This window comes from Megalopta genalis, chromosome 3, assembly GCF_051020955.1.
Source record: "Megalopta genalis isolate 19385.01 chromosome 3, iyMegGena1_principal, whole genome shotgun sequence".
Lineage (NCBI taxonomy): Eukaryota > Metazoa > Arthropoda > Insecta > Hymenoptera > Halictidae > Megalopta > Megalopta genalis.
In genome coordinates this window covers 27,230,379-27,242,545 of record NC_135015.1, presented here as the reverse complement: position 1 = coordinate 27,242,545, position 12,167 = coordinate 27,230,379, and the positions used below count along the sequence as shown (strand labels likewise).

Sequence of the window (12,167 nt, the reverse complement as noted above, 5' to 3'; positions counted from 1 at the left end):
TCGAGTTTACTGTAATATGACAGGAGCGAACAAGGGGTTGAAAGGGGTTGCGAATAACGGGTGAACGTACTTTCGGTTGCAGCACGCCCCCGTCAGCTGTGGCAACGGGGACGGGAGTCGGCATGTCCATCGGCCCGGACAGCAACACCAACAACAACAACGTCTTGTACCATCCTCCGCACCACCACCCCCAACATCAGCACGTAGTGGGATCATCAGCGGGGGGAATGGGCCCAACTGTCCCACAGATACCAAACCGGACGCCGGGAGTCCTCTGCTGTCCATCTCTGAGGTGACTAACACCCTGCTCAACCAATAGTCTATACGTGACCTCCGCATCGCTTCGTTTTAGTGATCAAGGTGAGTTTTAATCGAACGATATTTACGAATTCTTAACGCTTTGACTGGCGAGCCAGTAGCCTCGTGTATTATAAAAAAGTAGTTTATTAATTTATTAAGTAATTCGGTCGGTGAAATAAAATGGTTGAGGTCTGTGGTACAGAGGACTCCTACAATTCTTGCATATAGAAATCATAGTTCAAAGGTATACTGAATGGATTTGTGTGAAAATTAATTTTTACTTTGATGAAGTTAGTATTGGAAAATGAATGCATTTGCATTGCAAGGAAGCTATGCAGCTTGTGCTAAGTGCACAAAGCTATTTTGCAGTTGCATTGCGATATTATATATTGTTATATTAGTTATTTACCAGTTAAGAAGCCCAGTAGTAATATATCGTGATAGAAAAAGAATAGTATAATAGTTAAAAAAGGTTGTTTCAATGTACAAAAATTCAGCAGATTATTCTGCTTAACCATTCTAATTAATCAGATAATTCTGCTAGTTAAAGCATCGAACCGAAATGATTCGATTGCATGGTTTTTTAATGAAATGGAATGCAAGCATAAATGTTTCGTTGATTTGTTCCAGGTATCTCAGAGAAATTAGTTTCACCGAGGCGGATCGCAGAACGCGTGACTGTACCATACAGATAATATTGGTTAAACTGTTAAGAGTATTCCCCTCTCTCGTATAGTGCTGTAACATACTCATTACAGTTAACGTAAAAACGACGACGTTGCTACGACGTACATGTATGTATGCCTGATTATGTTAATTCGTCCGTATTGTTAAGTTGCACAGGAAAGTTCTCCGAGGGACGTGCAGAGTTTGATGTTCTTCTTGATCCGCGGACACGCGTGAAAGGTGATGATTATGGGATCCGTTGATCCCTCGATCGTGCATACCGTAGATCGACCGGTCAAGTATGATAAACGAGCACGAAAAACATTATCAAGCGAACGCGAACGTTGCTTGATCCGATCCCTAACGAAACGTCGATTCCAGAGAAAAACGCAAAAATTAAGCAATTCCGTAAAACAACCCTAATCGAACATGATCGCGCGAACGTAGAATGGTCTGTAAAATAATGTCTTCGAAGCTGTGCACACGGATTCTGTGATATACGATTAAATCTAGAGATACTAGGAACGGCTGCTCTAACAATTTCGTTTCCTCCCCTCCCTACAAAACAAAGCTGATAATTTGGGATCCATAGATCGTACTTCGGCCTCGTCCTTGGTGAAAAATAAAAGGAGACGCGCGTGAACCGAGAAGAACACAAACACGAGACAACTCTCCCGATCCGGTCGAACCCCTCAGTCTTGCCAATGCGTTTCTGTTAATAAGTTTGTAATTTTTGTACTTAATTAATTTATACGCTATTTATGTACATGTGTAGTTGACGTTTAGCGAAGCTAGACGAGCCTTCCATAATTTTAATAGGACGTGTACTATCATTTTCTGCGAACGTTGAGAGCCGTGCTCGAAGAAACGGGACGACAAGAGACAACCATAACCGGCGAGAAAACGTTTTAATTGTCGACGATGAATCGATCGATCGACACCTGCCGCGTTCGAACGGACGGACGTACGGACGACCCGAGTGATTTCAATGCTTCGAATCTTCATTAATTCTGGGGGGCTACGGGGGGGCAAGAAAGGGGAACGCCGTTTTTATCAGTTCGCGTCGAGTATACATATCAGGAATGAAAAATATAGGAAGGTTAACGACGCGTGGTCGTCCCCCTTTCTACTGCACTCTCGAGATATAAATATATATATATACATAAAAAGAGAAGAAGATTATATATATATTGTATTATTTGCTAGTAGAAATGTTTAAATCTTACGGATAGCATGATTAATGATTTGTAAGGCTACCAGCGACATCTTTTTCCTTCGAATCCACGCGTCTTTTTGATCTTTCAACTACGATTATTCTCTACTTTACCTACTTCATGTCGTTATAGTGTTATACAATATACGAAACTATTTTGCTATGATTATTTGTAAACGTTCAGTCCGCTGATTGGCTTCGCGGTAGACGCGTCGAGACTTTTTACCTGGCGTGCCCCACCGCCGCGAGTCTTTCTTTACTTTCACATTTTCTTTTTATTCAATTCGCCGTAACAACGGTCGAAGGAACGATCAACGTCTCGATTATGATTGTCTTAATATTCTTTTGCGCATTGTTGAACACTTCTGACTTGTGTTCAACGAACGGGGCACGTCGTTAACGAGTCTCGACAACTCCACATTGTAAATTTACATCTTTGTAACAGCTTGAAACTACGTTTCTTTGCAATATCGTATGAAGATCTACTATTATAAGTAATTGAGTCTAGTCCATACATAAAAAGCGAATTAATGATATCCACTATGCTTAAATTGTAACAATGTTCTCGCTGGCGCATCCACCCTGGTGACAATCTTGCTCGACGAATTTTACTTGGCACTCTGCCGACTGTACGCAAAACGCACGTCTGTGGAAACCACGTCGCCCGTGTGGTTTCATTTATTAACTTGCAAACGCGAGTAGAGGATCGTGATTTAATTACGCGGAAAATTGTTTGGGATTTGTTTTGAATGGGCTTTCCGAACGAGGTATGATTACTGTGATTTCAGGGTTGATAATCGACCACCCCCTCCCCCTTTTAATCGTTCGATCACAGTGGTGAGAATATTTTGACAGTTTAAGCATACATGTATATTTACTGTATATGTAAAGTAAGGTATCTTCTAACGAGCATAGATAAGATTAGTCTATTATACAATAGACTCCCCCATAGCTATCCACATAGATCAAAATGCGTACCTTATTTTATAACAACTGGTATCTGCAGATTACGGCCAATTCGATTGATCCTATTCGGGCCGACATCATCGAGGAAATAAAAATTATATCGGAATACGTAGATTTGTTGTTTCGCAACGGTGACAACGAACATTCGACACGAACGGAACCGAGAACCGCGTCGTTTTTTTTTTGGAAGTGTAACAATAAACGGGACGATGCCGTATTTGATCGCAGGGATGTTCATTGAATTTAATTAGACGCGCGATAAACGTTTGCCCAACAGTGATATTTTCCTTATTCGGTAAGTTTCGAAGAAAGTTATTTGTACATTGATCACAGATTCTTAATCCTTTCACTGACACGTATCGATTGACGGTTAAATTCCCCCCCGGAATCGTCAATGGTCGAGGAAGCTGAAAAATTCGTGACACCATCATGGATCTTCAAGACGTTTTATTAAAGGCTTACTATCTTTTTTTACAAGTATTTATATTACGCACTATAAAATATTTCTAACTTGTAAGTATTTTTATGGAAAATACTAGGTAGAAGTAGAAGAACTCTTATTTATTTTAATTTATTAACTATTACAAATTTAGTTTAGTTTTAACAAAACTAGTCAGGTCTGTCTGTTGTTTTTTTTCTCTGAGTAACTTATATGCTTATGAAAAAAAAAGAAAGAAAATGTGAACAAACTCAATCGGGAATCAAAGGCAGCTTTGGTCAGTGAAAGGGGTTTAAGAATAAGAAAAAGAAAAAGCAGAAAAGAGTTCGAAAAGGGTGTTCTAACGAGGAAGGAGAATGTTTATACAAAGAAAATATCCCGCTACGAAAATTTAAATTAGTCGTTAGAAAGAAAGGAAACGTCTGCTGCGCTCTCCTCCGGAAAAAAGGAAACGTTGCTCAACCAGGAGAAGGTAAACACAGAGAGAACGATTGAAAATCAAATACGCAAGATACACTTTTGCAGATACCTGTACACCGTTCGTTTACGAGAAAAAAAAGAATTTTTTGTCCCTAAACTAATCGCGTCATCGCTCTCTTCGAATAAAAAACGATCACGCGCCCCGCCGCGCGTTGCATTCTGTTTATCTGCGGATGTTCTCTTTTTATACATCGTCGAAATGTATATCAAAGTGACCGTTTAAACGATATCATGCCAAACCAAACTCTGTCTCTCGATCACTCCATCCATTTTATCTCCGATACATTCTATAGAATCTAATTAACTATTAACACTACTACTAAAGCTAAGCTCTACAAAAAACGAAATTTTAAAACTGTATCAAATGTTTATATGAAATAAATTATGATAATGCAACAGAACCGACAATTCCCTTCCAGAACGGAAGACAAACGAAAGACGGTCAACAAGAAAGAAAGGAAAACGAAAGTAAGAAGTAGACTACTACAGTAAATTCCGGTTTAGTGAACTTCGAGGAACCATCTCCCCGTAACAAAATGGAGGGCTTACCTTCGCGTCACACGAATAAATTCGATCATGCAAGGTGTCATGAAACATATGTATATTTCACTCTAGCACACACGGGTTCGGTTATCTTTGCTTTCTTTTCCTCCATTTTTCTCTGTATCTTTTTTTTGCTTTTCATATCTCTTTTTATTTCAGTTGAAAATGTCTCGTTTACACTTTGTCGTCATAGCAATGCGTATGTAAGGCCCGTAGTACTTACAATACATTGTTAAATTATCGGTGTTTTAAAAAGGTTTATCGAACGGATGTTAATACATTCTATATATATCAACCAAAGGGATCGGGGAGCTTCTCAATGACGATTCTTTTTTGTATTCCAACATGGCGGCACATAAAATCTATTAGATCCCCGCGGGATCGAGGGAAGGAGGCGGGGATGAATGATCGAACTGTTTCCGGTTTCTGTTCCCAGATTATAAAATTCTCGTGTTTTGTACCTCGTCAGTTTCGTTTACAGGCAACAATCATTGTATACGTATAATCAATTAGTCGGCTGGTGAAGGAGTTCGAATCGTGCGAAACGCGCCGAAATCGAGTAGTTTTGGAATGGTAAACGAAATAGTTTCGGTAGGGGTAGCGCAGTTAAGATATAACCGAGGGAGCCATGGAGCCGAGTCGAACAAAGGAGAGAGAAGAAAAAAAACTCTGGTCGGGTTCACACAAAGTAGCACTGTGGAGGTAAAAATCTGACGTGTTCTCATTTTATAATTACAAAATTGTCTTGTAGACTATTACAAGTTAAGGTTCTCCTAGTTAGATTGGAAAAGAGCGAGCTAATCCGACCGGACATTTATTAAGGTGCTCGGGAACACACACGCATGGAAAATTTGCATTAAATAGACAATCACAATTGCCTAGAACCATCGCTTTTCTTGATATCCGCGCGTGTACTTTTATCTTGTAGAACAAAATGTATATCCATAATCGTATCGCCTCTCACTCTCTCTCTCACTCTTTCTCTCTTTCTCTGTCTCTGTTTTATTATTATTATTATTATTATTAATATTATTATTAATATTATTATTAATATTAATATTCTGTACGAATATCTCGAAAATGTTATTATAATATGAATATGTATATACAACCTTGGCTAGAACGTTGGGGCTTCAGGTTCAATTCCTGTATCGATGCGACGACGATTTCTTACCGTCCCGGTGGTTCGACTGCCTTGATCTTGATCGCGATTTTCTATGATCCCTCGATCGCGACCGCGACCTCCTCTTGCTCCTGGAAACGTAAGACTCGGAGCGTTTCCGCTCCTTGGATCGTGTCCGCGACCGGTCTCTGGCCCTGGATCGCGATCGGCTTCGCCGTTTCTCGCGTGCGCGCGATTTGCTGCGTCGAATCGAGTACGATCGGCTTCGTCGTCGTCCGCGGGAATGCGATCGGGACTTCCTCTTGCCCCTGGACCTTGACCTTGACCGTTTCCTCGCGGTCGAGACCGATCTAGATCTACGACAGCTCCTCGAGCGGGATCGGCGTCGCTTACGGTTACGCGATCTCGATCGGTGCTTTTTGCTGGACCTATAATTGCTCGAAGACCTTGAACGATACTCTTTACGCGAGGACTTTAGCGATCTAGACCTTGACTTCCGTTTGCGGCCGCGCTCCGAGGAACGGGACCGTGACTTTCGCGGTCTCGACCGACTTCGGCTCTTCGACCTCCTCTTCCGGTAATCGCGGCCCTTGCTAGTCCGTTTCTTCTTCAACGAGTTGCGACTCGAGTCGGAGCTAGTCGACTCCGAGCTGCTCGACTCGGTGTCCGCCGACCCTGAAGGTGTCTCAGCGGCCTTGGCCGTGTCCGCGGGCAAGGTCTGCGGCGGCTGTGGACTTTGCCCGGCGCTCGACAAAGTTTCAGACGCTTCTCTTTGATTATTTATCGTTTCTTTTTCATCAACTAAAGTAGTGATGTTATGGTGTTACGCTTAATGATGCATTGGTTCTCATAGGGGCTTACGTTCTAACATAACTTCGAAACATACCTACGTCCTTGCAGCTTGTATTACCAGTATGATTTTCCTGTTGCTTTCCATAATGGTCCTCGTAACGTTGCTCTTCCCTCTCATCCTCCTCCGCCAGCCGTGCCTCGATTTCCTCCTCCGTCTTTTTGAACGCTTGTTGTCGCCGTCTCAATGTCTCCTGCAAGAAAGCCACAGTTTGAACACCGTATCCTCGATCCCCCCCATCGGAACGTGAAATTTTATTAAAGTAAGAAAAATTATAGAAGCATTATTATCAACAACTTACTATGAGTTCTTCGTCGCTGTCGTTGTTCTGAGCTTGGACGTGTTCGTTCTGCTCCTCCTCAGACTCGCTGTTGCTGTCGCCATAGATGCCCAGACCTACACGAAACGACAGGATTATTACGACAGATCACGTAATCGCGGCTCGTCTTTCGTTCAATGTAAGACATACGCTCGAGCACTAAATATGCTGCTGCTATGATCGAAGAATGTCCTGTAAGACATATCTTCGTTTCACGAGAACTTATAAGCGAGCATTGGCTACGGACTGCACGGTAAATGCACGGACGCATTCTTTTCGTTCTTTTTTCTTTTCTTTTTTTCTTTTTTATATATTTTCGTTCGTTCTTTTAGTATCGATACAAGTGACTGGCATTGTACACGACCGTTTCCTAGGATCACCGTGCGTTGTAGATTGTAAAGACATAGGGACTTACCAAGCTTACGAGTGATCTGAGCAAGAGGGGCCATGTTGTTGAGGGATGCGACGGGGGTCTCTCCTGCAGGGACTTACAACACACACGCATTTAGTACCCAGTGGCTAAGTGCTATCATCAGAATACCCCCCAAAATTAAATGGTACTGATCATCATCATCATCATCATCGTCAGTGATACACGCAAGGAGAGTCGAGATCCTGCATCATTCCTCATACACCTTAAAGACATTAACGTGTTCCTTTTCGAACTACTAAAACTGAAACTGCTTTAGACTGACGTTAGTAGACAGATATGTTTTTGTACTGTTTCTTTTTTCGTTTATTTCTTTTTTTTTTTGTTTTCAATGGAAGAAAAATCACGTGTATTTGAAGAAAAAAAAAACGAAAGAAAGGAGAAAGAGTAAGGTGTGTTGTGATTGTTCGTGTCGAAAGCAAAGCGAAAATATAATGATCAAGTCAAAAATAAAAATGGAAAAGATAAGTAGCTAGAATCTGGAAAGAAAAATCGGCTTTTGTATTTCAAAGCTCGAACATACGATCTTTATCTGTTCGGACCGGAGTGTTTTTTTTTGCTGAACTTAATAATAACAATAATCATTGCCGTGCGTGTTTAAACTAAATTATCAGATATCTTTCGATCGATGTATTTGCCCTTTCACAGACTGTTCTGTTTTGTTCTTTTTTTTTTTTTAACGAGAACGTTTCATTGCGCTAGTTACATCGAGTTCGATCGCACGATTCTTCGCCGTCGTATTATTCTTCACGGACAACGATATCTATCTGTCGAATCGACACGGACGTCAATTAACTCGGCAATGAATCTTCGATAAAAACGTTAAAGTAGCTTGTCTGTGTACTAAGAAACAAGTCACAACTCGCGACAAGATTCCGATTGTAATTCAATGCAAGAAAATGATTAAAAAGTGTCGCTTATAATACATGTTAGAAATCCTGGAAAATAAAGTAGGATATCCTGAAATCATCGAATAAGTAACTCTATGAATTGAATAATCTCTGTTTAATGTTTAAAAGCTTATATTACAGAAATGGGCAAATAAAATTCACCGCAACACTGCACGAGACTCGTGTGAATCAGATTTTCTGTGCACTGATCAGCGAAAGTATGAAATATCAATTTGTTAGTTGTATCGTGTGTATCTGGGGTACCTTTGGCACGTGCGCGGCTCCAAACCTCTCTGCATATAGAACCGATTTCTTCGTTCGTTACCTCCAGAAGAATTTCCGTTAGCGACCTCCGTACCTTCAACATCTGCTGACCAAAGTCTCCTTTATGGCTGCCCTAAGTAGACGCAACAGAGGAACTCGCTAAATGCTCACGAACTTTCCCATAACACCAAATTCACTAATCTCATCTCATCACTCAATCAACATTAAAAACATTCAACTTTCAGAATTTTCCTGCCTCGATCATTTCAAGCTACACGAATAGTTCTCGCGCGTAGAATAATTGAATAGACCCACCCGAATGTAAAGAGACGCATACTTTTATAACATTAGAAATATTTTTACAACATTAAAAAACGTTGAGATAAGTTTAAGCAATTTTTAAGTAGGGACACGTTCGTACGCGTAGATTTTCCATTAAATAGCATTCCCGGCCGTAACGTCGCCTTCGAAAGAAGGACACACAAAAAGAAAATGAGACACTCGAAAGCAGTGGAGAGGCTCTTCCCCATCGTCCTCGGTGGTTCCTGTGGTGAGGACAGAAACGCGATCCTACAGAGGGGATTGCCGATTTCCATGTTTTAAAGGATCTAAGACGGATTGCTAGTAGACGTATAGAAAATCGATGGGGACGAAAATACTCCGTCACGGGCTCATAAAATGCGACGTTAAGGAGAGAAAACGCTGCATTTCGGCTCCAGTTCCACGAGCATTTCACGAGTCCAAGCTGTAAGACGATAATTCTGTTCAAACACTCACCACATCTTGCAGCACCTCCTCTCTCGATCGCTTGGGAGTACTTAAGGTAGCATTGGAAGGCGTGGTTGGACTCCTATCGGTGTGTGCATGTGCATCCGGCGAATCTGCGTCCCGGAATCGCGACTTCCGAGGCCGGAGAAGAATGTCTGGAGTACGCTCGAAGTTTTTGTCGGCCACCTGCTGGCTGCGCGAACCCTCCTCGACTTCTTGCTCAGTTTCCTTTTCGGAATCGGAGTCCTACGACCCGAAAAATCTGATTTTGCTAGCTCGAAGCGAGATATACCCCTTCGATCCTTCAATTGTCATCGAGATACTTACGAATTTACTTTTGGAAGGATTTAGCACCGCCCGGGCCTCGTCCTCGGCCTGCTTTCGGGCTTCTAGTTCTTGCTTCCTCAGGACCTCCTGCCGCTCCCTCTCGACGGCTTTCTGCTTCGCTTTCTCCATTTTTTCTAAGCCCTCTCTAATCCAGGCTGGTAACTGCCTTCGCTTAGCGGCGTCTGAAATAAGACATTATAGAGATTTTATAAGGATTCATAAATCGTTTATCGTCGTTGTATTGTATTTATCAGTCGCTTATCTGACCATTAGATAATTCACTTACCTATAGTCGTAGTGGTGTCCTCTTCTGGTGTCTTTTCTCTGTCTTCTCTACACCTGACGTTATCTATAGGCCTCATATGCGGCGTTCTGTTTGTGTGCCTAACTCCTTTCATGAAAGGGGGCGGTTGCGATGGTATTGTAGCGGGTGGTTCTCCTGACCAGTAACTACTGACCTAAACACAAAACACTCATTATCCGTAAACTTTTAGTTTCACCCAGATCTCGGTTGAACGTATATACAGAAGCTTGTGTTCATTATCGATTAATGACGGTGAAAATAAAATAAGGATAAATTGAAAATAATGAACGGAAAATCATCAAAGCTTCTAGTTCTATTACTGTGTGTTTTTTTTTTCTCTTTATTGAACCTAAGATAACTGGGAAGGGCCACGATCTAGGTGGATTTTAATATTAGAAATACAATTATTTAACCTGACTATAAGGTTGTGTTGGAGGTACTGAATTATAAGAATATAACGCCGGTGCTGCTGGAGGTGGCACATTAAATTCAGACGTTGTAGATATGGTTGGAGCAGGCGGTATAACTGGTACTGTAGGAATTCCCATAGGTTTCCCATCAGAACCTATAGAAACACCGGGGGGAGGCACACCAGTCCATTCCCAAGTACCTGCACCAGAACCTGAGCTGTTCCAATGGCCCCATTGATTCCATTGGGTCCAAGATTCAGCTGGTATTAAAGAATATACATTGTAAAATAGTACCATGAAAATCAACTTAGATTACTTATCTCTCTGGAACTAAGGTATCAAACAAAATATATTATATACAAAACTACGATATGGAATACTTCATCCAGGAAATCAATAGAACTCTATAATATATTTACATAATGCTTGTAACAGAAAAAATCAATAAAAGATAAATAAAATAAATTGCTTTGTACAAGTGCATTAACACATTCGGTGCTAATTTCATTTAATCTTTTCAAATGAGCTGGAGTTTATCATACTTATATGGTCCCTAGAGCCAGAATATATTGAGTTTACTCGAAAAATTAATTCTAAATCATTCAACTTTTCATATAAAATCCTATTCGTTTTGTACTTTAAAAAGTCTCGAAGATTTGCTTCTCTGCTTCCCCGTAAAATTTTATAAACGCAACCCAATATACTGTAGCTCTATAATTCATATACATCTATTACCTGTAGATGCAACAATGAACAATACCTGTACCAAGGCAACTAGATGAATTAGTCTGTGTTACCTGATCCACTGATAGTAGGCGCAGGCGGTGCAGGTGGGATATCATCGTCTTTAGTGTCCATATCCATGGGAGCTTCTCCACTACCGTCGGTTCCAGAACATATAGGATTAATAGTCGGCGGTGGTGGTGCCGGTGGCACAACGGTCTCTTTCATTTTGATCCATTGCTGAGCTAAAGCTGCCCAGTCGACTGAACATCGATCGTGAGCGTAAGTTATCAATCGAATACCAGGAACACATGGTAAATAAACGAGTGGCATGCTGATCGCGTACCAAAATACTTGCTGTTCCATTTACCTTGATCGTTGCTCATGTTCTGATAAGCGGAAGGGTTCAGGGCCCACTGGGTAGGGTAGTCCTTACCCTCGAACATATCCCCACTCATTTTCATCTATTAATGCCCTGATGGAGACACGGTTAATAAATAGTCAAGGCGCATTAACCTTGTATCTGAATAATATGGACATTGGCATGCGGTCTGTGCTCCGAAAGTCTGCCGGGAAGATTCTGTCGACTACATGATGGGGAAACACTTGGATTTCGTTTCTTTTCGTCACTTTCACTACACCGATCGATGTTTTATTACGGTTCGGGACGCCCTGTCGCGATATATGTAAATTGCACGCAATGTACACGGCGTTCACGGACACAGATCCACGAAGGTCTCCTCAGGCTCGTGGCACGATCAATTTCCGTATCACTAACGCGATTTTACATTTTTCACGTACTTATCCACTCGCATCTTCATCATCGAAGAACTGCCAAACTACTTTACCGGAAAATATCACAAATCCGAAGAACGTTCGCCGCGAGTGCGAGGTGTCGCATCTTGCGTGAAGGCGGATTTCCATTATTATTATAAGCGACCGCAGCGCCTGCAGTCGGCAGGGACTGTCCACAACAATGGCCTCCGCGGGTTCAAACGGGTATAGAATCGTGGTCGATTGTCGTGCGCACTTGGAATCGGTGTCGTTAGAAAGAGAAACTCAAAAAGTTTCGCTAGTTTATTTCTTCTCTAGAAGTTCTACGTATACACGGTGTCGAAGAAGAAGCGGTTCTGCGCGATGTCCGGTCTCGTT

At 41.6% G+C, this 12,167-nt stretch overlaps 2 protein-coding genes across 4 annotated transcripts in view; one reads left to right on the top strand and one right to left on the bottom strand.

Annotated features, from left to right (window-relative positions):
• ss (aryl hydrocarbon receptor spineless) overlaps positions 1-3,253 on the top strand; it is a 252,363-nt gene extending 249,110 nt beyond the window's left edge. For both annotated transcript variants that reach the window (XM_033473395.2, XM_076520512.1), the window contains exons 10-11: positions 83-360; positions 931-3,253. In XM_033473395.2, coding sequence (XP_033329286.1) covers positions 83-296 — 214 coding nt within the window. In that variant the 3' untranslated portion in view covers positions 297-360; positions 931-3,253. The remainder of the gene's footprint in view (positions 1-82; positions 361-930) is intronic.
• A 2,051-nt stretch (positions 3,254-5,304) lies between these two features.
• LOC117221991 (uncharacterized) lies at positions 5,305-11,936 on the bottom strand. Of its 2 annotated transcripts, none has more exons than XM_033473397.2 (11): positions 11,386-11,936; positions 11,090-11,278; positions 10,296-10,552; positions 9,865-10,036; positions 9,579-9,760; positions 9,261-9,497; positions 8,484-8,586; positions 7,315-7,386; positions 6,882-6,976; positions 6,617-6,773; positions 5,305-6,531 (listed from the first exon to the last, which is right to left on the bottom strand). In XM_033473397.2, the coding sequence occupies exons 1-11, from the start codon at positions 11,477-11,479 to the stop codon at positions 5,747-5,749; spliced, it is 2,343 nt and encodes a 780-aa protein (XP_033329288.2). In that variant the 5' UTR covers positions 11,480-11,936; the 3' UTR covers positions 5,305-5,746. The 2 variants fall into 2 exon arrangements, with proteins under 2 accessions (XP_033329288.2, XP_033329287.2); XM_033473396.2 differs by having other exon boundaries at positions 8,484-8,616; positions 11,386-11,935.
• Between the last annotated feature and the right edge of the window lie 231 nt (positions 11,937-12,167).